The sequence below is a fragment of the Fukomys damarensis genome, unplaced genomic scaffold, assembly GCF_012274545.1.
Source record: "Fukomys damarensis isolate Sample0158 unplaced genomic scaffold, DMR_v1.0_HiC HiC_scaffold_17, whole genome shotgun sequence".
NCBI classification, from domain to species: Eukaryota; Metazoa; Chordata; class Mammalia; order Rodentia; family Bathyergidae; genus Fukomys; species Fukomys damarensis.
The window spans coordinates 9,171,012-9,193,476 of NW_022900929.1; the positions used below are offsets into that span (position 1 = coordinate 9,171,012).

General features: G+C 41.9%; 1 protein-coding gene across 3 annotated transcripts in view; it reads right to left on the reverse strand.

Annotated features, from left to right (window-relative positions):
* The window catches only part of Elmo1 (engulfment and cell motility 1), a 463,267-nt gene that overhangs the window by 243,844 nt on the left and 196,958 nt on the right, over positions 1 to 22,465 (reverse strand). For all 3 annotated transcript variants that reach the window (XM_019210008.2, XM_010640488.3, XM_019210009.1), the window contains one exon: positions 6,087 to 6,195. In XM_019210008.2, the coding sequence (XP_019065553.1) occupies positions 6,087 to 6,195 (109 nt within the window). The remainder of the gene's footprint in view (positions 1 to 6,086; positions 6,196 to 22,465) is intronic.

Here is a 22,465-nt window from a genome sequence, read left to right on the forward strand (position 1 = left end):
CCTGCAGTCTAGGTTGTGGGTCATGACTGGTCTGATCCCCGGAAAACCCACTGTCTAGGTTTGCCCATCCGTTGGAAACTGGATAAAGAAGTTGTGGTTTTTCTATAAAATGGAATATTTCTCCCTTTTTAACCAAACCTGCATTTTCTGTAACTGTCACTAACATCCTGTAGTCACCTGTTAAGGGGAGGTTGTTCTCACCTGCAGTCTAGGTTGTGGGTCATGACTGGTCTGATCCCCGGAAAACCCACTGTCTAGGTTAGGCACAGCTGCAGGCCCTGGTGTTAGCCAATGCCACGTAAGACAAAGTTTGTGGGATGGCTTCTGAAAACACTTCCACAACCCCAAAAAGGGACCCACAGGAAGTCGGCCACTGGTTCCTCTGGACCATGTAATGGTAGCTGCCATTTTGCTACCAGTAGATCAGAAACGGAAAGAATGTGGGCCCTCATGACATCACTGAGCAGTGAAGTTAATCTCAACTCTGGATTTAGGCACTAAATTGGGGTTTCAATAACTTGCCGCTGAATTATCCTAGCTGCTCCATTATAGATCTGGGCTTATTCAAAGTCAGCTTATCCCTGCTCCTGGACCAATACATTATCATGCTCACAATTTTTGGTCACACTCAGAAAGCATAATCCAAATCTGAAGTTCTAGGCCCCTGTCTGAGACATTTGTTCTTCATATTAAATTTCTTCTATTGTCTTCCATGGCCTGTAAAGACCAGTCCAAGTTCATCTGCTTGACAAATACTTATGTTTTGATACTTGGATCCTTAGCCACCATCTTTTCCACTTGCTTACTCCTGTGAACTTTCTGTTTCTGTCTGATTTTTGTTGGATTGAGGTACTGGAGGTAGTACCCAGAGCCTTGGATATGCTAGGAAAGTGATCTACCACTGAGCTACTCTCACAGCCTGAACCCTCTGCTTTAATTACATAGAATTAGAATCCTTGGAAGGCCTCAAATCTTTCTACCTACAGTTTCTTACTGCCTGCAGTTCTCAATAGCTGCTCCTAACTATCCACACAGTCATGACTTCCTGGTTATTTCTCTCTTCATTTTTGTGATTTCACACAAAATCTCTTTTTCTCCAACATATCTCCTGAGACTCTCCCTTCCCTATCCTGCCTAGCTCTCTATGAAGAAAAGGAAGCAAACACTGCCTCCCAGAAACAGCAATATGACTTCAGTGTAAAGTTACAAATGCTAAAAGGGTTCCATAATCATATGTACTAGAAGGGCTATGCTTAAAGCTGGAGAATGTGCCTGAAATCCTGTCATCTGTGATTAGTAAGATCAGACTCAAAGAGACTGCCTTGTGTTTACTGAATGAGACGGGGGTTGGGGGGGAGGAACAGATGGATGTCTGGACAGACAGATGAGACAGAAATACAACTCCACCTAATATTGAAACACAACTGGGTACAGAGCTATATATAGTCAAAGGATAAGCAATTAACATATTTGAATCAGAATATCAGGTTTCCCTTATACCAAGCAATAATTTATTAATTCTAATGGCACAGATGATATAATAACAATTCCTACCACATTTTTTGCTCCATGCAGAAGCTGGTAGGTATCTTTTTCAGAGCTTCTCATCTGTAATAAGCCCCATGGCTTTGTCTAACCTATGCCTCCACCCTACCTCCATCTGCCCTCACCAATGCCATGCTGGTGAATTCATCTCTCCTGAAGACCTGCTCTTCCTCCTACTTCAATTTTGTTCTTGTGACTGGAACTGCCAATTATACAACCCAGGCTATGAGGACATATGACCACATCCAGTTTACAAGTATTCTCCGTGATTTTTAAAATTGAAACTGAGGGAAACATATCTCACTCTCAAGAAAGCTTCATAGAGAAAGCAGGTTTAAAGGAATAAAATTGTTCATTGGTATCTGGGAGGTAGATTGCAGAATCTCTAGGGGATATCAAAATTCTCAGATGTTCAAATCCTTTATAAAAATTGACATAGTATTTGCATATGACCTATGTCCATCTGTCTGTACTTTGATGGGTCTTCATTTATAATATCTAATACAATGGAGAGGCTATGAAAATTGTTGTTAAACTGTATTGTTTTAGACAGGGAGGACAAAAATATTTATACATGATCAGTATAAATGCATTTTTTTCAAATATTTTTAATCTGTGGTTTCTGGCTCTGAATTTGTTCCACAGATATGGTAGGCTGGATAAACTGAATTTTAGCAAACACATAGAGTGATAAAACAAGGGATGGTGCACCAAGTCTGGATTCCTATCACATAATTGGGAGGCCCCTCCCCATCTCATTGACCCAACAGTTTGTTTTTAGGTAGTGAGATTGTATCCTTTGCAAAAAAAAAAAAAAAAAGAAAGAAAAGAAAAAGAACGAGATTTAAAAATAAACACTAAACTACCCATATTCCAACTAAAGCAACATCTACTATCTCATTTAAGCCCCCCACCTGCTGTGTACAGCAGGTCTTACCTTTACTTTAGGGATAGAGGAGACATATGACTGAGGATTCCACAAAGTAGCTGAGCTATCATGCAAATGCCGTTCAGGTGCCAAAATGCCACCACACCACACTCTGCCCACTTTCCAGGAAGGTGACCTCCCTTCAGCATCCTGAACACCAGCCTGAGCACAGTGACCCCACAAAATACACAGGCCCAGTTCAAGTCTTCCCTTCATGGATCGACACTGATGGTATTGACCTTGGTGACTTCCTGGAGGGGGTGCAGAGACTTCAATTACATACCCTTGCTGAAGGGCTCTGAGAATATAAATAGATATTATTTGGGGCCACACTATTAGAGATAACATTTGCCTCTTGCAAAGTCAATAAATGAGAAGCAGAAAAGAGTATTTTCTTTAAAGCAATCTTTTAGAAAGTACGTAATTATTTAGTACCATCAATTTAATCGAGCATTCATATGTTTGCTTTTGACACCAAAATATAATTGGTATTTCAGAAGTAGGTTTCCTCAAGAGACCTAAAATTGAAATAAAGAAGCCATATATAGAAAAGTAAAACTTTCTACTTTCATAAATATCCTTTTTATTCCCCCCAACCAAATCAATTAGATTTTTAATTGAGTACTTCTTTGGTCTCAGCATTTGCTCTTAGAGCTAAAATGACCGTGATTTCCAAGGTCAATTAGTAACACACATCAGAGAAGTGCTCAGAACTGTGAACTTAAGGGTGAGGAAACTAGATGCACATAAATCAAAGGATGATGGATTTGGGTGTGAAACTAATTTCCCTGGGAAGAAAAACAGATATTTCTTTCACCATAAGGGTGGATGCAGATTTGTTTTTCATATTAGTAACTTATTTAATACGGCAGTAGGCAAAAAGCAATCCATTAAAAAAGCAATTTTCCTCTTACCATGGGGTGTTTTATCATTTGGTGTCTACCATTCAATCAGAATGGAGCAATCCTTTAATGTTTTATGAATGCAAAACAACTCATTTCGGCATATAGGCCTCAGAAACATGATAGTTTTTTGTAAGCCTTAAAATAATGTCCAGAATGGCCTTTGCAGATGCTGGTGAGCAATAGGTCAAACTGGAAAATACCAAAACACTGAGAAAATTATGCTTCTGAACAGATAATATGCATTTATTAAAAATACAAGGAATTTCAGCTGATGGGAACAAATATCAGTTCCCACTTTCTGACTTTTGAGAAGCTTTTGGAAGTTCCTGGAGGGGCAGGGACCCAGTCTAGTTCAAGGCTGTGGTGGTCCACCACAGTCCCTTGCACATCTTAAGCACTCAGTAGATCTTTGGGGCCAAATGGAGAAATGTGCTTGTCATCACAGATTAAGCGGGGGAGCCACCTTGACTGCGCCAAGCCCCAGATGACCAAGCCCAGTTTCCCTGCTCAGACCACTTGGGCAGAGGTTGTGGGAGCTGGGTCAGAATGCCAGGCCTTTCTCACCACCAGAAGGTGGGAGCTGGAATGCACAGTGCAGGAGGAGCATCTAGCTCATCTCCAGGGATGGGTAAGGAGCTTGCCTTTGTCTCCATTGTGTTACCGCTACTCACAGGCCCAGGGTTTCACCGTGCTTTCCAGATTGACTACCAATGCCTCAGGGGCTGAAAAAACTGCCTTGCACTGCCAGGGGTCAGATTGCTCCCTAGCTGCATCCACCCGGCCCCCAAGCACAAAGCACACACTCACCTAAGATGGATTGAGGGCTCAGACTCCTGCCATCTCAGGTGGGGCCCTGCTGACCAAGATGCCAGACACAAGTCCGCACAAACCCTGCCTACTCACACTCTGGTCATGTTTTCCAAGCCAGCCGCATCTCAACACCAGGTTGTATTTTTTCTGTCCCCAAAGAGTCCTCACTGCTATTTCTACAAGTCCATCCAGAAAATGAAAACTTCTACTCAATGCCCTAAATATTAACTGTTCATTTCTGGACATTCTGCAGCAGGAAGATGGGTGGCTGTAGTAGCACTGTGAAGTTAGCAATGTATCCAGGATCACAACAGTGCTAAGAGGCAGAGACAGAATCAGGTGCCCTTACTACCGGCCTTCTCTTTGCCCTATACCATGATCTCTTTCCTGGGTTACTGTGTAACATGACAGACACATGTCTGCTGGGCAAAGGAGGGAGCAGAAAGCTGGGTATGGACATTGCAAAGAACATCCCTCCTGCTATCCTTAAGGTAAGAGAGAGTAAGCAGCCAAAATGTTGCCAGGGAGGGTAGCAAAGGAGGGGACAAAAACCCAGGCCCAGAAATCCCAGCGCAGGAGAACAGAACTGTTTTCCAGTTCCAGAAAATTTCCGATGGTCTTGAAACAGTTTTTAGTAAGTGACTTTCTACAGTTCCTCCCATAAAATTGGTATAAACACAGTCACTGTCATCAGATGGGAAACTTCAGTAGGACTTGTTTGATTTAGAGTTTACATCCTTAATCAGGATAAAGAGCAAGCCATACTGCAGCCTGAAGTCTCAATGACTTAATTTAATTAGGGAGCAGGATGGAGAAGACATGTCAAAGACCCATGTAAACCAAGGTCTCAACATTCAGGGAGCAGTATATGAGGTAAGATGAACACAGAACCCTCCAGAGTAGGTTGCCACTGTCCCCATGCAAATACTCCTGGTGGGGCTCAGAAGCAATGAGCTTTCGTGGCATTTCAATAACAGCTTCTTTCCCCAACCCACTCTCAATGGAGGATGATAAGGTCCCCTGCTTGCTCAAACAGGCTGAAATTCTTAGTGTGTTCTTCACTCAGTACTGAATTTTCCTATTTTATCTCAGCAGCACCTATACTCAGTTCTACACGTTAATAAAACATAACTCCTTTTTCCAATTTAATCATCAGATTCTTTCCATTAATCACTCTAGTCCATTTGTTTTAGCTTCCAGGCAGATGACTGCATATTTATGCTTGCACAATGACACCAAACACCACAACGTGTTCCTGATATAAACAGTCCTCTCTGGTGCTCACAATATTAAGCCTATGAGGAGAGATTTACATGTGGCCAGCTCCACAGACACAAAGATTGAGGGGAAGTTAGCTACTTCCAGGAGATTCAGAGCAGCAATGACAGCATGAAGAGGTTAAGTCCTGTTCACCCTCATGACAATGGGCAAAATACAAGAAAATGATCTTTCCTCTTTTCCTCCATGTCCCCATATACATTTTATCATATAAATGAGAAAAGGAGTCATAAGCATATCTCTGACCACATTTTTCATTTTTAGCCACCAAATTTCTTCAATAATTTCTTTTCTTAGAGAAAGTATTCCAAACAACAGAAACACTGGGAGCAAGCGAATTTCATTAAGGTATTCGATTTTTCTTAATACAGAAAAATCACTTTGAAAGAAAGAAAAGAACACAATCTACTGGCAGGTTATAAACTGGAATTCCAAAGAAGAAATCCACAAATTATTTTCCTAACTAGCAACAAGGTTCTTGTAATAGATGCTCATTTTCACAGTATTTGAAACTCAGCTATGATACCTCCGCAGTGATATCCAGATGAAATCTTTGTGGGCTGGGGCTCAACCCTGAAGCCGGCCAAGCTTCACACCCACGAGGGAACAAGTGTACTTACGCAGCTCGCCCACTTTCAGGATTTCACACAGCATCTTGGTCAGCTCTATGCTGCTGCGGCCAAAGGGACATTCATGCTTGTCTTCTCGGCTACTGTTCTCCAGTACAATCTGCCAGGGAAAAGGGAAGAGAGGGTTGGGAACATCAAGAATATTGGCTACACTCTAGGAGAGAAATCAGGAGACCCACTCCAGGGCCCCAAACTCAGATTCTTGGGGCCAGGATAAAACAGTACACAGAGTGCGTAGGACCCTGACTTCTCATGTTTTCCAAATCTCCTCCAACTCTCTCAGCGCTGCAAGAGGGTATTCTGTTTGTTGGTTGCCATTTATACAGAAGTATCTGCAGAAGATTTTTCAAAAGTGTATAATAAAGATGTCTTACTGAGTAACAAACTACTCTCTTGTCTCTCTAGCTCTATTTTTTCCTTAAGTAGACAACATAACTCTTTCTGTGACTCCATCTCCCACATTTCAATTGCATAGTTCCCACATAAGTTTCCATGTTTTTACCAGACCTCCCCCGCTGCCATCAACTGGCCAAATCAGGACTGGGGAACATGTGCCCAACTATGCTGACCTGCTTGTCAGTTGTAAGCAGAGGAGTTACCTGGATGTGGGCATGTAAAATATGAAAACGAAGCCAATATGCAACAGATAAGAGACAAGAGGCCATGAGGGCCTTAGGAGGATTTGTGTCTTGGCTTCATTTATTCCTGTAGCACAGCTAATTCCCTCATCCTTATACTTTGTTTATTCCCTCCTTCTGAAAATCCTTCAGTCCACCCAGGATATTCTCTTCTGTCCTCCAGCTAGTGTGAGCTGCTCCACCACTTAAAACTACGGGAATCATTCCACATAAAAGCAGAAGACAACAACAAAACTCTGAGGAACAAATCTAAGAACAAAAGTCTAAGAAGCCTGAGGAGGCTGCTTACTTCATAAAAGAAACAGTTTATTCCTGCTGGAAGCTACGCCTAACTCTTTGTCCAGGAAACATCGTCAGGTGTCTCTCAGTAGATTCACTTTGAATGCTTGCCTCTCGGCAGCATCTACAAGGACGCTGTGCAGTGACTTACTGTTGTTTTCCCTATGCTATGGTTTGGATATGAACTGTGTGTCACCCAAGGCTTCATGTGTGGAAATCTAATTCCTACTTTGAGATATAAGAGGTCAGAAACTTACTCTCACTATGGTGTTTAGAGGTGGGGCTATAAGGAAGTGATGAGGATTGGATAAGGCCTTCGGAGTGGAGCCACCATAATTGAATCCTAGTAGTTTTCTGAGAAGATACCAGAGGAGATATACATGTGTACTCCCTATCTTCTGGCTCCTGATGTCTTATACCCCCTCAGGCCTCTGTCATAAAATGCCATCACCTCATCTGCTCTTTCCACCTGAGGGTACTCCTTCCAACCTGTCATGTTTACCTGTCCACCTTCATCTGCATGCTCAGTCTGCTCTCCCCAAGGCACGGGACAGTCTGTATAGATTTTAGAGCATCCCAGGAACTGGTGACCTCTCCTATTTTGTGGGATTTTTTAACCATTTACAACACAAGTTCCCACAAGGAAATAGGCAATGAGTGTCATCATGAACATAGTAGTCTTTACTGTCCTTGGGATTTATGACAAAAATGTTTCCTTAAAATGTCTTTGGGTAACAGGTTTTATGAGTTGGTTGGTTTTTCTGAGAGAACACTGACTAGAAGTACCAACTAAATTTCTACTTGGCATCATTTACAAATGGCTTTACATACATGTTACCATGTATTTGGCCATCACCAGGGTCCTGAAGTCCTCACACCCTCTTTTCAGCCTGTCAGGATGACTCTTATCAGACCCTGGGCTGAATCACCCTCTTTCAAGGGAACCCTTTCTGTTCCTAACTAGGAATTCTAGTAGAGAAAGCAGGAGTGGAGAATAACTAAATCCCTATCCATCAGTGAATCTTGTTTCTTTAAAAAAAAATTTTTTTTTTTGTATCTGACAGCCAGATCAAAGAAGCAAATGTGAATCTCTTGACGATGGGAAAGAAACTGGGAGAAAAAAGCAAGAAGACAGGACATAAAGAAAAGAGAGCAGACAGGTAGTTTTCAGCCAGCCCTGGGCTCCAGCTCCCAGCAAGCACATTCTGTTGTATTTCACATTAACATTCTATTAACATTTCATGAGGGCATCAATATTTAATGAGGATGTGATCCGCATACACTGTAGGTAGAATTACTGCAGACAATAAATGTTCACAAAGCATTTCCAAGCCACAGTTTATTAGCAGGCACTAAATTAAGTAGTAATTTAAGTAATCAATATGTAAATCCACTTGGAGACACCATTCTCTTTATTTTTTAACGCACCATCCATCTTCTCATATTTACCTGCCCAAAGAAAAATAAACCCTCCTTCCTGGCTTATTTCTGCAGTCAAAGTAGACACAAATATTTGAAGTTACTCATCTAAGTTTTAAAGTGAATATTCTTATGAGAATACTTTACAAAAGACTACGATTATGAAAATTACTAATTAGTATTACTCTACTGAGAGATCGTTATTAAACTGGACAGCAGCTTTTATTTTTCAAGCATACTCAGATATCCATAGTCAATTTCTGCATTCTGGTATTAGCCATGTGTGCCTGAAAAGCTCCATTTGGAAATATTAAGACATACTTGTTATCCTTATTGTCCCCCTCTTCATCGGTTTTAAGAGTAACTGCAAGAAATGAAGCCCTAAAACCTGACATCATCACTCACTTTAGAAGACATCCTATAGCAAAAGAAGTTGTAACTACCTGCATATCTTATAAAAATGAAAATTCTGGATATTTGTGCAGCATTATGTCTACTTTATGAGATGCTTTATAGTTTACAGAGTGCATTTACATATTCTCAATTTTTCATTACCCAATCTTTTCCTGCCCCTTCATCGTTCACAAATTGGCTTCCTATATACATTGCCATGAAATTCAGTAGATTTCATGGCTAAGGAAACTGAGGGGAAGTTTTCTCAGTTTCCTGCATCACACTGAAGTGGGTCTATAACTCCCAGCCCCCCTTAGCACAACTACAAGGTTCTCTTACAGCTTGTTTATCCTCTAAAGATTAGTGTCAGTTCCTTGAGACAGTTCCAAGGCTGCTGTGGGATGATCCCATGGGCTTTATTTACATAAACCCCAAACACCCCTCAGAATGCTGATTCTTCTCATTCTCCAGCTGAGCAGACCAGGAACTCACAGGTTTGGCTTGGCACTGAGCACAAGATCACCCTTGAGCATCTATCTTTTCTAGGGCTGCAAGGACCAACCTGGCCCTCTTTGTTTCTCTCAGCCTCACACTGTTAATGCATACAAGGGCAGGTCAAAACATATGGTAGGAGTTTAAGTAAACTTTTAAAAACTACAGTAAAAGACACATTCTCATTAATCCCCCTTGAAATTCTCCTCTTTGCTTCATACAGTCTTATTCCATTGTCCTTGCCACTTTCTGAAGCAGTTCTGGAAGTCCTCTTTTGTGAATGTTCTCATGGAGTGTGATAAAAGAAAATACAGTGAATATTGCTGCCAAGTACCATCCAACAGAAAGGCAGGCTCTTAAAACATCATGGTTTGACCTTATCCTCCTCATTCACCAGATCAAGCATATTTGAATCCTGGCCCCTTCCCAAAATCAAAATGACCACAAAAGGTAAATGCTTTGAGTTGATTCAGGACATCAAGGCAGTCGTGATAGTGCAACTGAAGACACTCATGAAAGAGGAGTTCCAGAACTGCTTTATAAAGTAGCCGGAATGAGGAGATAAGTGTGTCTGAAGTGAGAGGGAGGATTTTGGGGGGATTAATAACAATATGTCTTTTACTACAATACATTTTTCTCAAGTTAAACATTCACTGAGTTTTTTTTTAATCCTATCTTGTATGAAGCAAATTTCTCTGAGCTGCATTCTTTCACAAGATTTTAAAGCTCTCTCCATTGGGGCCAGTCATATCTTTCTATGGCCACAGGAGCCAATCTTGTAGTGATAGCTTCATCTGGGGGCATCTCTTCTCTTTAGAACCATCTTCATACTGCTTCGACTCAAAACTAGGGTCCGAGAAGGTCAAGTGGTCCCTTCCAGGCCACCGGGGTCAGTGTGAGAGATGATACTATGTGCCCCCCAAGAGAGGGACCATCAGCAATGCCCAACTCTAACATGAAGCACAGGCAATGTAGAGAGCCCTGCATCACATCTCTGTGAGACTCGCAGATGTTACGTAAGGGCAGCCATGACCATCCAGAAGGCAACAAGCCTAAAACAGACTTCACAGACTCCCTGTGTATGATCTCTTTGTTGGCCTCCCTCTTCCCACTCCTCAGCCAACACTTCACTCAATACTTTTACCAGCAACCAGTGGAAAATCATGATGACTGTGAGACCCTGTAATTCTGAACATGGGCCTCTGGGGACATAAGAAAGAGAGCCAGAGGCCCACTGGGCATTTAGGTGAGAAACGGAGAGATAAGGTAGTATCTTCACCTACTCACATTGAAAATGCACGTAGGAGGCCCCATAGACGTGATCACACAAAAACCTCTTACAGGAATGCAGAGTGGAGGGAGCTGAGAGACTGAACAAAGACCCAAATGGCAAATCACTTCTGGATATGGCCATTTCTGGCAATAAAGCCCTAACACTAAGCAGTTCCAGAGCCACAGGACATCTGTCTTCAGATCCCTGAACAACCTCAGCAGCCTGGAAAACTGTCTCCTGACTGGGTAGGGGGATCTTATCCCATCTTATCCAACGCTAAGCCATAATGTTCTGACCAAGCAGTCTTTCTACATGAGTAACAACATCAGGAGATACCCAGGATAAAGTTTCAGCCATTGAAGATGTGAGGTCACATCCTCAGACCTAGATGTCTTCCAAGGTCAAAGAGAAAGCCAGAAAGCCGAGCCCTGCATGGTGGTGTATGTATGTAATTCCAGCTCTCTGGAAGACTGAGGCAGGAGGATTGCGAGTTGGACCCCCCGAGTGGGCAGCTCAGTAACTTCGCAAGACATGAAACAGCTGTACCCCTTCCCCCTCCAGCACCAATGCAGATGCTTACTGGTCTCCATAAAGTCAAGATAAGCCCCAGGAAGAATACCTAGCTGCCTCAAGGGTGCTTTACGTAAGGTTAATTGTGAGTTTTAAGCAAGTGTGCGGAATGAAGCAAACATTTCTAAGCCTAGTATGATTTTAAATGGGCAAAGAAAGAACATTAAAATTATATTAGGTATGCCAAGCAGGAATGCAAAATCATAACCATGGGTGGTGGATCTACATGGAAGGGAACTAAGACCTCCAAGTAAATAATCCTAAGATAAAGAAGCTTTACGGATGTTGCCAAGATGGCAGAAATGAGAAATGGAAAATAAAAATAAAGGTAAAGATCTCCAGCATTCCCAAGACTGGGTGATGAAGATGATTGTCAATACAGTTGCTGTGATGATTACATGAACTCTTCTAGGGTATTATCATTTGAATTTCTGAAATATTCTTATAACTCTAGGGCAAAGCTGCTGGGAAACAAACTCAACACAAAACAAAATACAACTGCTGTACAGATTATTAATTGCTTTTTGGCAAAGTGAAGTCTCAGGTGGAATCAATATTACTTTTGACTCAGATGAGTTTCCTGAAGTTCTTTTAACATATCTTCACAACACTGGTTCCCAAAATTTCATGTGTACTAGAACCTCTGCAAAAGCTTATTAAACACAGACTGCTGGGCAGCTTCCCTAAGTTTTATATCCAGAGTGGATCTCAAGAAAATATGCAAGTCAGTACACCAAGCCTCACATTTTTTTCTCAGGCATGGCAAGAGTTTAAAGAATGGAGCGTTAAAAAACATTTAAAAGTATATTTGAAAAATTATCTTTAGCTGCCTTCTTTTAAAAGGGACTAGGGGATTGTAGCATCTCTCAGCCTTCCCTGAGCCTTAACTGGTCATTTAGAGGCAGGCAGCTGTCCACAGTATGTTTAAGGCCAAAGAGACAGAACTCAAGGCTTTGAACAGGACCTGCGATGCCAAGCAGCTGAGAGGGGGCTTCAGAAGGTCAGAAAACAACAAGTTAAGGGTGCTGAGTATTACTGACCACCAGGAAAAAGAACACCCAGAGCATAGTTTGCAAAAACTTTAGGAGCTGTTTTCAAGAGCCAAAGAATAATGCACCCTAGGAAAAGGAGAAAAGGATTTATAAGAAATCAGTGCAAAAAAATTAGAAAATGCACAGAGCAAACTAAGATAATAACAGTCTGGACAAATGAGAGGAATGGAATAAAACCCAGCTAATGAGGTGAAATGCCTCTAGAATAAAATTAGGCAACTGCACATACAGAGGCATAATAAAGGCCATAAATATAAAATGGCAAGGAATTGACTGGGTAATGGTGAAGTAATTAAAGCCTGGAGGTTCATAATAGACCTCGAACTGAACATTAATCAACCAAAAAGAAACAGCCCCTGCACTTTGATATAGCGCAACAAAAGCCAGAGATACATGAAGCACACCTAGCAGTTGCAGTTGTGCTGGGCTGACAGGCCCTCCCTTTGAAAATCAACTTGGGGGCACAAAGAGAGAAGGGGAGAGACAACCAGCAGAGACAACTTGTGGGTTTGTGCTTGCCTGTGACCCCAGCTTTACCGAGGGAAGCCAAGGAACCAGCTCTGCTGATGATTCCAAGGACAGCCAGTGGCAGAGCTGTTCTCAGCAGACTCCTCCTCCAAAGAAGCTGAGTGATCACCTCCACTCTTCAGCGGAGAGAGACACAGGTGTCTCTGGCCCAAGCGTGGGCACAGGTGTGGTGCCACCTGTAGGCATCACTGCAGGTCTGTTTTGTATAAAGAAGTGGATCTCTAACTTCAGCTTGCACTAGAATATTATGGAAGCTTATTAAAGCAGAGGCACCTGAATCTCATCCCCAGAGTGGTGTTTTAGTCCCGCTGGGGTGAACCTGACAATCTACATTTCTAACACTGTACCAGGTAACATGGATACTGCTAACGTGGGACCATACCTTAACAATTTAAAGGTATTCCGTGTTGGGGCTGGGGTGTGGCTCACTGGTAGAACGCCTGCCTAACACATGTGAGGTCCTGGGTTCGATCCTCAGCACCTCAAATGAACAAATGAATGGATGGATGGATGAATGAAGTATTTCACATCTACCCTCCCAAGTTCTCATCATTAGCAAACCTCTTGGTTTTTAAAGACATGAAAAACAATGAGAGTACATGGAAAAAGCAATAAATGTGGTTGCTTTTTTCTATGACTAGTAAAAATATCATTGATGAACTTAAGGTCCCAGAGGGACAATGAAGATTTGCAGTTGCCAGGAGCTGGAAAGAAGGGAGAAGTGGGGGTGACTGCTTGGTGCATATGGGGTTTCCTTTGGAAACAACAATAATGTCTTGGAAATAGATAATGGTAGGGTGTGTAACGGTATGAATTATTAGTGTTAGTGAATATTTTAGTTTATTTTGTGATATATGAATTTTATCTCAATTTTTGAAAAAGACTTAATCCACATGAAATGATTAAATTTGCAAGTGTTCAGCTCATGTGGTCCTCATAAGCCACTGAAGCTGCCTACATTTCACAGGGGAGGAAACCAAACCTTAGGGCTTTAGTCACTTGCCTGCTATTTAGGACTGAGCAGATAGGGTCACCATGGCTCCAAAATGGCCCAGGATGACAACCTAAAGGAAGCCCAAGGACAGGATCAAGGTTGAGAGGGGAGCGAAGATGAGGCCCTTATTATCCCCTGTGGGGTCCCCTGATGGAGACCCTTCCACTGCACACTGCTTACCTGCAAACCATATACACATCCTCACCTTTGCCCTGAAAGCCCACATCTTTATTTCACCCTTATTTACTGTCCCAGTCCCACCAAACTTCAAAGTCTCCACTCCTCCACATGCAGGGATCTTATGATGTAGTGGGAGAGGGCCCAAGGCCTCACATTTCTAACAAATTTCCCTACACTGCTGAAGCTGCACAGCCTATGTTCACATCCCAAGACAGGGCACACTGCTTCCCCAAAGGCATCTGGTGAGTTGTGACACCAGGCCTCCTGCTACCCCTACAATGCACCACTGCAGTCGACTCGTTCATTTGACAGAGACTTTTAAGCACTTGTGATCACAGGGCAAATTGCTAGATGTTAAGAAAGTGCATGAACCATGACTAGTTCACCACTCATGTGAAAGCTGTGAGGGCAGATGACCTCTCTGACGTGCACTGTCCATCCGATTCTTAACAAGGGAATATCACTTCTCTTGTGAAAGTGCCAGAGGTGGGAGGGGAAATGGGGAGGCAGGGGTAGCTTCATGGAGAAGGGGAGCCCAAAATTGAGTCTTAGAGAAGACACGGACACTGGCCCGTCTCCTGAGGTATTTTTTTAAACATTCCAAACCAGACGGAGTGGCAGGATGTAATAAATGTTAATTACAACTGGGAAACAGATGCCAAGCGAAGGCAAGGGAGCCCCTTGTATCACTGGCAATATTAGCATTGAAACTCATGGTCACAGCACAGAATTCCAACTTGCTCACTGTCATGTGACTGGATGCAAATGCCTCCTCTCCCCTTCACCCACACACAAAGACACCGGAGACGTGATTGCCTCTGCCTGTCAGTCACTGCTGGATGAAAAATTACACTTGTCACTTCTCAAGCCTGATTTCATAGCGAGAAATTGTCACCTCTGTGTTAATAGTTACAGAAGTCATGAAGCCAGATTACTTTGCACAAATATTGTCTGAAACCTATTTGGATGTAACTGGCTTTACAGAACACACCCCTTCCAGAAGAGCTGGTGGCCTAGTGAATTCCTCCAGAGTCCTCCAGGGCCACTTTCTCACACAGCTCGTAGATTTAGAGATTTACTCTGCGCTGGGGAAATGGGCTTGGGATAGAAAGGCAAGGAGACACAACTATCCCATATCATTCTCTTCTGGATAAATCATACCTTAGCTATCCCAGAGACCTACTTTCACATGGAAAACAATGATTTTTCTGGTTATGCACACACTGTTAGCCACAATAGGAAAATTATTGGCTAAAAAACAATTAAGAAATTAAACTATGAGTTGTTTTACTTAATGTGAAAGGAAATCTTTTTTCCCCTATTAAATGTAGCTTTTTAATGGAATTCATCTCATTACATCTCTTCTGGTATAAGAATGGCAAATCTTGGCTACTTCTGCTGAAGGACAAATCCAGGCTGTGGGAAGTCTTCCTACGGGGCCTGGCTGGAGTGTGGGTCTCTCCTATGGAAAGTGAGTCAGAGACACCCCTCCCCTACATCATCCCTCTGGGAGCAACCTCTGTTTTCCTTGTAATCCCTTCCTCTGTAACCCTACCATCTTGTATGTGGGACTCCTTTACAGCAGCTCTCATTTTCTGCCCCTAGTTGTGATGAAAGTCTGTGCATTCTTCCCTTTCCTGATGCAGTCAAGCTCTGGACACTCTGGATTCCTCACCTGTGAACCTCTCACTCTAAAGCAGAGTGGTGCATATAGTAGGCACTTATTATTACAATAGTTACTGAGTGATCGAGTGAGTGAACAGTGGAAGACATAAACTAGGCTGGCCAAGCCTCAGAGTCAGCGTTTCTACCCTTTATGGGGACCTCTCCTTGCCTGGTTTTATTTAACGCCAGAATGCTTGTTGTTATTCCTGTAAGCGCAGATGCATTTCAGTCATAATAAGATAACTTCCATCTCATCATCCTCTGCCCTTGCTGATCCCCAGTCTGTCTTACCTATGGGCTGTCACAGAGCACAGGCTGGACTCTCAGAATTTCCAACCCCACTCTTCACCATGCAGGTGGCTCAGGGCCCAGAAGCCTCTCAGTATGCCCAGAATCCACACGCTGGAGGAGAATGCCTGTGGAAATCTTTGATGTCAGTTGCAAGAGCCCAGTGTACCCCCACCCCCACCCAGGGCACCACCATGTGGAAGGATAGACTTGGAAGCAGATTCTCACTGGGCCAAAGGCCCACTTGGGGAAACTGTGTGCTCAACTTTCTTTGTGTATTGAGAAGAAGTAAACATTTACAAAATGCTGGGATGTGTGAAAAATGTCCTGAGTTGTGTGTTTATGGAAAACACTTGGCAAGTATTTGCTATAAATGTTTCCAGTAAATGCTAGGGATGAGAAGCGGCAGGAAAACGTATGGGACAACAGGGAGCCATCTCCCACAGTAAGCAATGTCCCCTACTGCATGCCCAATAGGATTTCCCTAACCTTCCTGCCCACTGTACCTAGTCCCTCCTTCCAGCTGGAAACAAGCACAAAACTCCCCCTCATCTTCCTCCCTGGCAACCAACCTGTCTCTCAGTCAGGATGCTCTCAAGTGACATGTGACAAGTGGAAAAGAAAAGACTCAAGAAGAACATGGGTATCTCTCTCCATTCCTCAATAATAAACAAAGATCTCTGAAGAAATGGATGGAGATGACAGGAAGGTGTTGTAGGCCAAAGCAACGCATGAGTATGGTTTTCCCAGGAAGCAACTTTGACAGCTCAGTACCGCCTTCTGGAGTGAACCTGTCTCCTTCTTTGGCCAGGAAAGACATGTTGCTACTATAGAGAAGCTGGCTGCTCTTGGCTCCCCCTCAGCCCACGCACTACACAGCACAAGGATTGAAATATTAGGAAGAACAATTATCTCACAGATTTATGTACCAAAAAGAACTCACATTTTTCTTCATTTCAGAATACTCTTACAAAAAAAGATACAAATCCAGCATGCTTAACCCTGCCAAAAGGAAAAGGCCCAGCTGGCTGGCTGCATTCCTATCTGCACAGGTGCCCAGCTTGGCCCCCTCCCCTGGGAACCCATTCCTCTGGCTCGAGCTTTTCACATCGCTGATTCCAAAGTGTCAATAATTCCAACATTGCCAAAAGTCCAAGTCCAAAGTATCATATGAGATTCAAAGCAAATTTTAGATTCAAAAAGTCTTCAAGTAAGAGACTACTTGCTGTACCATAGCATACAATAAATTAACCAAAGAGAAGTTAGTTGTCAGTGCTGTTTAATCTGTTATAAAAATTGATCCAGTTGTTTTATAAAATACAAGAAAAATACTGTCTACCATTTATGATTGTGTGAACTAAATTTTGAAATCTTAAGTTTTACCAACACTGGGAAAGAACTGATAGAATCAAGGTCATTGTAAAAATAAAATTATCTGACAATCTCAAACACTCCTTGTGCACCAGGTGTATTACACAGTTTCTATGGCAGAAGCTATTTTTAAACAAATACAGTGGGACATTTGGGGACATTACCACCTAAAATTGTATAAAACTAATAGAGAAAGCCTTCTGATTTGGTAGGTAGGTTGCCTAATATTGGCTCAGCTCTGGTCATATGAATACATCTCAAAAATAAAAGTCAGCAGTGATTCACTCACACAAGTATGAGCATCAGCATATCTGGGGCAAGGTCATTTTGGGGGCATAATAGTAAAGTTGTGGTTTCCATTCCAGGATGGAGAAAGGCCAGAAGGACAGCTAAAGCCAGAAAACTTACAGTGTATTCCAGATAGAAATCTATTCCTCTGGCTTCCTTTCTTAGGATGAGTTCTGCCAAAAGGCAGAACACAGAACACTAGAACAAGGTCCTGCTACTCACTAGACTCAGGCCCTGCCACTGTTCTGGGCCCTGGGGTGATTCAATAGATGCTCCATGCCCTTATGCACTTCCAGGCTGGTAACACTGACCAGGAAATGCACAAAACAGTAAATAAAGAGCATGCAAAACAATTAAACTTGGAGAAGACACAAAGGATGTGAAGTTGACAGAGAGCAAAAGGATGAAATTTCTACTGTATATCTGATGGTAGAGGAAAGGCTGTGGGAGGGAGTGCCAAGTGCTTCCACGGGGAACAGATCCACAGAACAGTAAGCAAGTGAAATGCCCAGAGCTGACAGTATACTGGCAAAGTTCAAGGTCAACAAGAATGCTATGGACTGAGTTGTGACCCTTTGCTAGTCAGCTTTTTGTCACTGGGACACAATATGCCACACCCAAAATTTAAAGGAGGAAAGATTTATTTAGTTGAAAGTTTCAGGCAGTTCAGTCCATGGTCAGGTGGCTCCAAGGCAAGAGTATCATGCAGAAGGGTATAATGGAGCAAAGCTGCTTAGTTCATGAAGTCAGGAAAGCACTGCTAGAGAGGAAGGGGCTAGGATCATACACAGCTCTGAAGGTCATGCCTCCAAGATCTGCCCAGACACACCCAGAAGTGTGCTTATTAATCTCTTTCTTAACCCAATTAAGTTGACATTTCAAGATTAATGGATTAATGGTCATACCTCCAAACTCATATGTTGAATTCACAATTCTTATCACTTCAACACACAACAGTATTTGAAGATAAGACCTTTAAAGAAGCAGCTAAGCTACAATGAGACTAGTAGAGTGAGGTGCTTTTCCAATACAACTGGTGTCCTTATTAAAAGAAACACAGGTGTGTGGGGCTGTGAGTGCACAGGGTGGCCATATGAAGAGGCCACTTAAGAAAGCAAGCCACTTAAAAGCCAAGGAGAGAGAGCTCAGGAGAAAGCAGCCCTGTTGATGCTTTTTTCTTGGACTTACAGCCTTTAGAACTATGAGGAAATAAATTTCTGATGCTAACCAGTCTTTGATTATTTGTCATGGCAGCCTATGCTGACTAATACAAAGAGATCCCTGTGGCTAGAGTTCAGTGGGAGAGGAGTAAAGGCATAAAAAGAAGATTAGAGCCTTGAGGGCCACAGTGAGGGCTCTGAGTTTTGCTTTGAGTTAGATAGGAACCATTGGAGGATTATAAGTGAGGGGATAACAGGATCATACTGGTTTTGCAAGGATCACTCTGGACTCTAACATTCTGGCTACTGCCTTGAGATCAGGCAAGGAGTTGGGGGTGGAAAGACATAAAACCAATTAGGAAATAATGGTGGTATAGTTTGGAAAAGAGTGGGATTGTGAATATGTGTTGAAGGTAGCATTAATAGGACTTGCTGATGGTTTGATCCTAATTGGGTTTTAATGAAATGAAAAATAATTCTATTTTTTTCTCATTGAGTTTATTGGTACATTTTAGGTACACAGTACAGTTATATTCATTATTGGGATCTTGTACCTTTACATGACAGGTCTTGGTTCTCATTTTTTCCCCTTGTCCCTGTCCTCCCTTCACCCCCTCCTTCCCTCCCCATTTACAAACACTTTATTTCCATTTTTTCATTTTCTCATATTTTTTTCTTTTCCCTTGTTATGTTTCCCCTACCCTTCCCACTTTCCCTACACCTTTAGCCCTTTTCTTCCTATTTCACATTGTCAATTATCTCATTACGATCTTATGCACTATTATAGTTGGAATGAAAAACAATTCTGAGCTGGCAATTTTAGTCACTGATAAGACAATCCATATTGAGTGTCATGAAATATCTAAACAGAAATTCCTGAGAAGGTTTGAAGTTAGAGCCACTGCTGAAAGATATTGGTAGCAAAACAACTATGGAGAAAGTAATCTAAGCAACAATTGGGAAGTGTAAAGTCAATAATTTAAGCTTCCACCTTAGGAAACTAGAAAAAGGAGAATGAATCCAAAGTAAGTGGAACAACAACAACAACAAAAAGCAATAAAAGTAGAAATCTATGAAACTGGAAGTTGAAAAATGAAAGCCAAAACTACATAGAATGTGAACTTCATTCTTTGAAAAGATGAATAAAAATGACCACCCTTTAACCAGGCCAACCAAGGCGGGGGAGAAGGCAAATTATTAGCAGCAAATGTGAAACAGGAGGCAATATTATAGACCCCTTGAACATAGTAAAGGGATATCAGAGATAACTTTATGTTCACAAAATTGGTGACAGATGGAATAGACTAAGTCCTCGAAAGACACAATCTATCAAATTTCAGACAAGGACAAAGAGATAACTTGAAATAGGTCTGTGTTGTTAGGGGATTGAATAAAAAATTAATAACCTCCTCAACTAGAACACATCAGGACTGGACAGCTTCACTGGTGAATCCTACTGAACACCTAAGCAATAAAATCACACAGCCCTTCTAATCTGTTCCACAGGACAGAAGCAGAAGGACACTTCCTAACTCATTCTATGAAGCCATAATTACCCTAAAACTCAAACAAAAGACATTATAAGATAGGAAAAGTAGAGTCCAAATGTTCTTCTGAATACAGATGCAAAAATTCTCCACAAGGCCCGGGTCTTGATCCACTGAGGGAAGGAGAGCTTCAGTGCCAGGAAGGTAGCCATGCAGGCACCCCTGAACCCCCATAACTCCCCTTACACGCTCCCCACTCATATCCCCCCCACTCTCAGACCTCTTGACTGTGCCAGTCTTTGGACTCACTCTGCAGAGGCAGAGGTGGTCATCAAGGGTATTTTTCTGAGTTCCCAACTTTGAACATCTTTAAAGAAAGGGTGTGGGAAACCTGTAGTAGAACGGTGTAGAGTTCAACCATTCAGAAGGTTGGGGAACTCAACCTTCTGAAACTCAATCTGGGCCTTGCAGCCGGAAGTCAGTCAGCGTCATGGGGTTCAGCCATCAGCTAACTGAGATCAGGGGTCTTGCATCCTCACTCTGTCTGAGCCATTAAATGGTAAATACACTATATTGAAATTTTGTTCACTGCAGACATGTTCTGGACTGCTTCTTGATTTCAATTTAATTCAAATGATTTAAGGGTGATAGACCAGTGACTACCACAGGTGGTCAGTTTCCAAGTTGTGCTTGATCTTAATGTGTTGCTGATTGTATCAGTTGGGATAAAGCATTGCGGTAGATTGGATGAGCTGTTTTCTCTGATGTTATGAAGATGAGAATGTCTGTGGGTTGTTAGAGACACAGAAACTAAGGCACAATTATATCAGGAAGATTTGGGTGATAATCCAGAGATTAAACCAAGGACAGTCCGACAACAAAAATAAAAATGAGAAAACACTTAAGCAAGACACAAAGACAGTCTTCCAGTTCACCAATGGCAAACAGTAGGGCAAATGAGGATGAAAAGGCTGATAGTGAACCACCAGGACACCCTTAACTCAAAGCACAGGAAGTAACAAAACAGATCAATCAGGTTCTAGAAAAATTCAAAGCAGAAATAATTTCCCAGATAACCATAGAGATAGCAAAATGGAAGTCGTGATTCAAGACTCTAGAGCAGAAACTGACAAAAAAATAAATGAGCTCAGGACCATGACAGAAGCCATGAAGGCCCAGAATAAGAAATAAATGGAAAAAATAAACACCCAACATAGGAAAGAAATGGAATCCATAAAACAGATTCTAACAGATATCCAGGAGATTAAACAAGCCATTGAAAATGTACACAATAGAATAAAAGAATGTGAAGATAGGCTCTCAGATATAGAAGATAAGATTGTAGTCAGTGACCATGAAAAGAGAGGTCTCTTAAAAACAATAACGGATCATGAGAAATCGATCCAACAACTCCTAGATGATGCAAAGAAGAATAACGTAAGACTGATAGGAATACATGAAGTAGCAGGAGAAAATACAAAGGACTTAAAAAAAGCTGTTCACAGAATTAATGACAGAAAACTTTCGAAACACAGGGGAAGAATTCGGCATTCAGATAAGTGAGGCATATAGGACTTCAACCAGCTACAATAAAAAAAAATCTACACCTAGACATACAATAATCAAGATCCCAGAAACCCAACAGAAGAACAAAATACTACAAGCAGTAAGAGAAAAGAAACAAATCACATACAAAGGAATGCCCATCAGAATCACAGCAGACTTTTCAGCACAAACCCTTGGGGCAAGGAGAGTCTGGAGTGAGATATTTCAAGTACTAAAAGAGAACAACCTCCAACCTAGACTGATGTATTCTGCAAAACTCTCTTTCAAAATGGATGGGGAAATAAGACATTTCCACGACAAAAAACATCTAAGAAACTACATGAATACCAAACCAGTACTACAAGCAATTCTAAACATGATCCTAGAAAAAGACAATGAAGGCAACAACACCATGAGGCCCAACAGAGCAAATCAAATAGGCAAGGCAAGAAACTAAAAGGAGAAGGTGAAAAAGTAAAAAAGAGTCAACAAAAGGCCAATAACATGTCAATAATAAGTCAGTACATATCAATTATAAACATCAATGTCAATGGCCTCAACTCACCAATCAAGAGAAATAGACTGGCAAAATAGAATAAGAAGCAAAATCCAACAATATGTTGTATACAAGAAACACACCTACTGCAAAAAGAAGCCCATAGACTGAAAGTGAAAGGATAGAAAACAGTTCTTCATGTGACAGGAGCCCAGAAAAAAACAGGGGTAGCAATCTTATTTGCAGACAAAG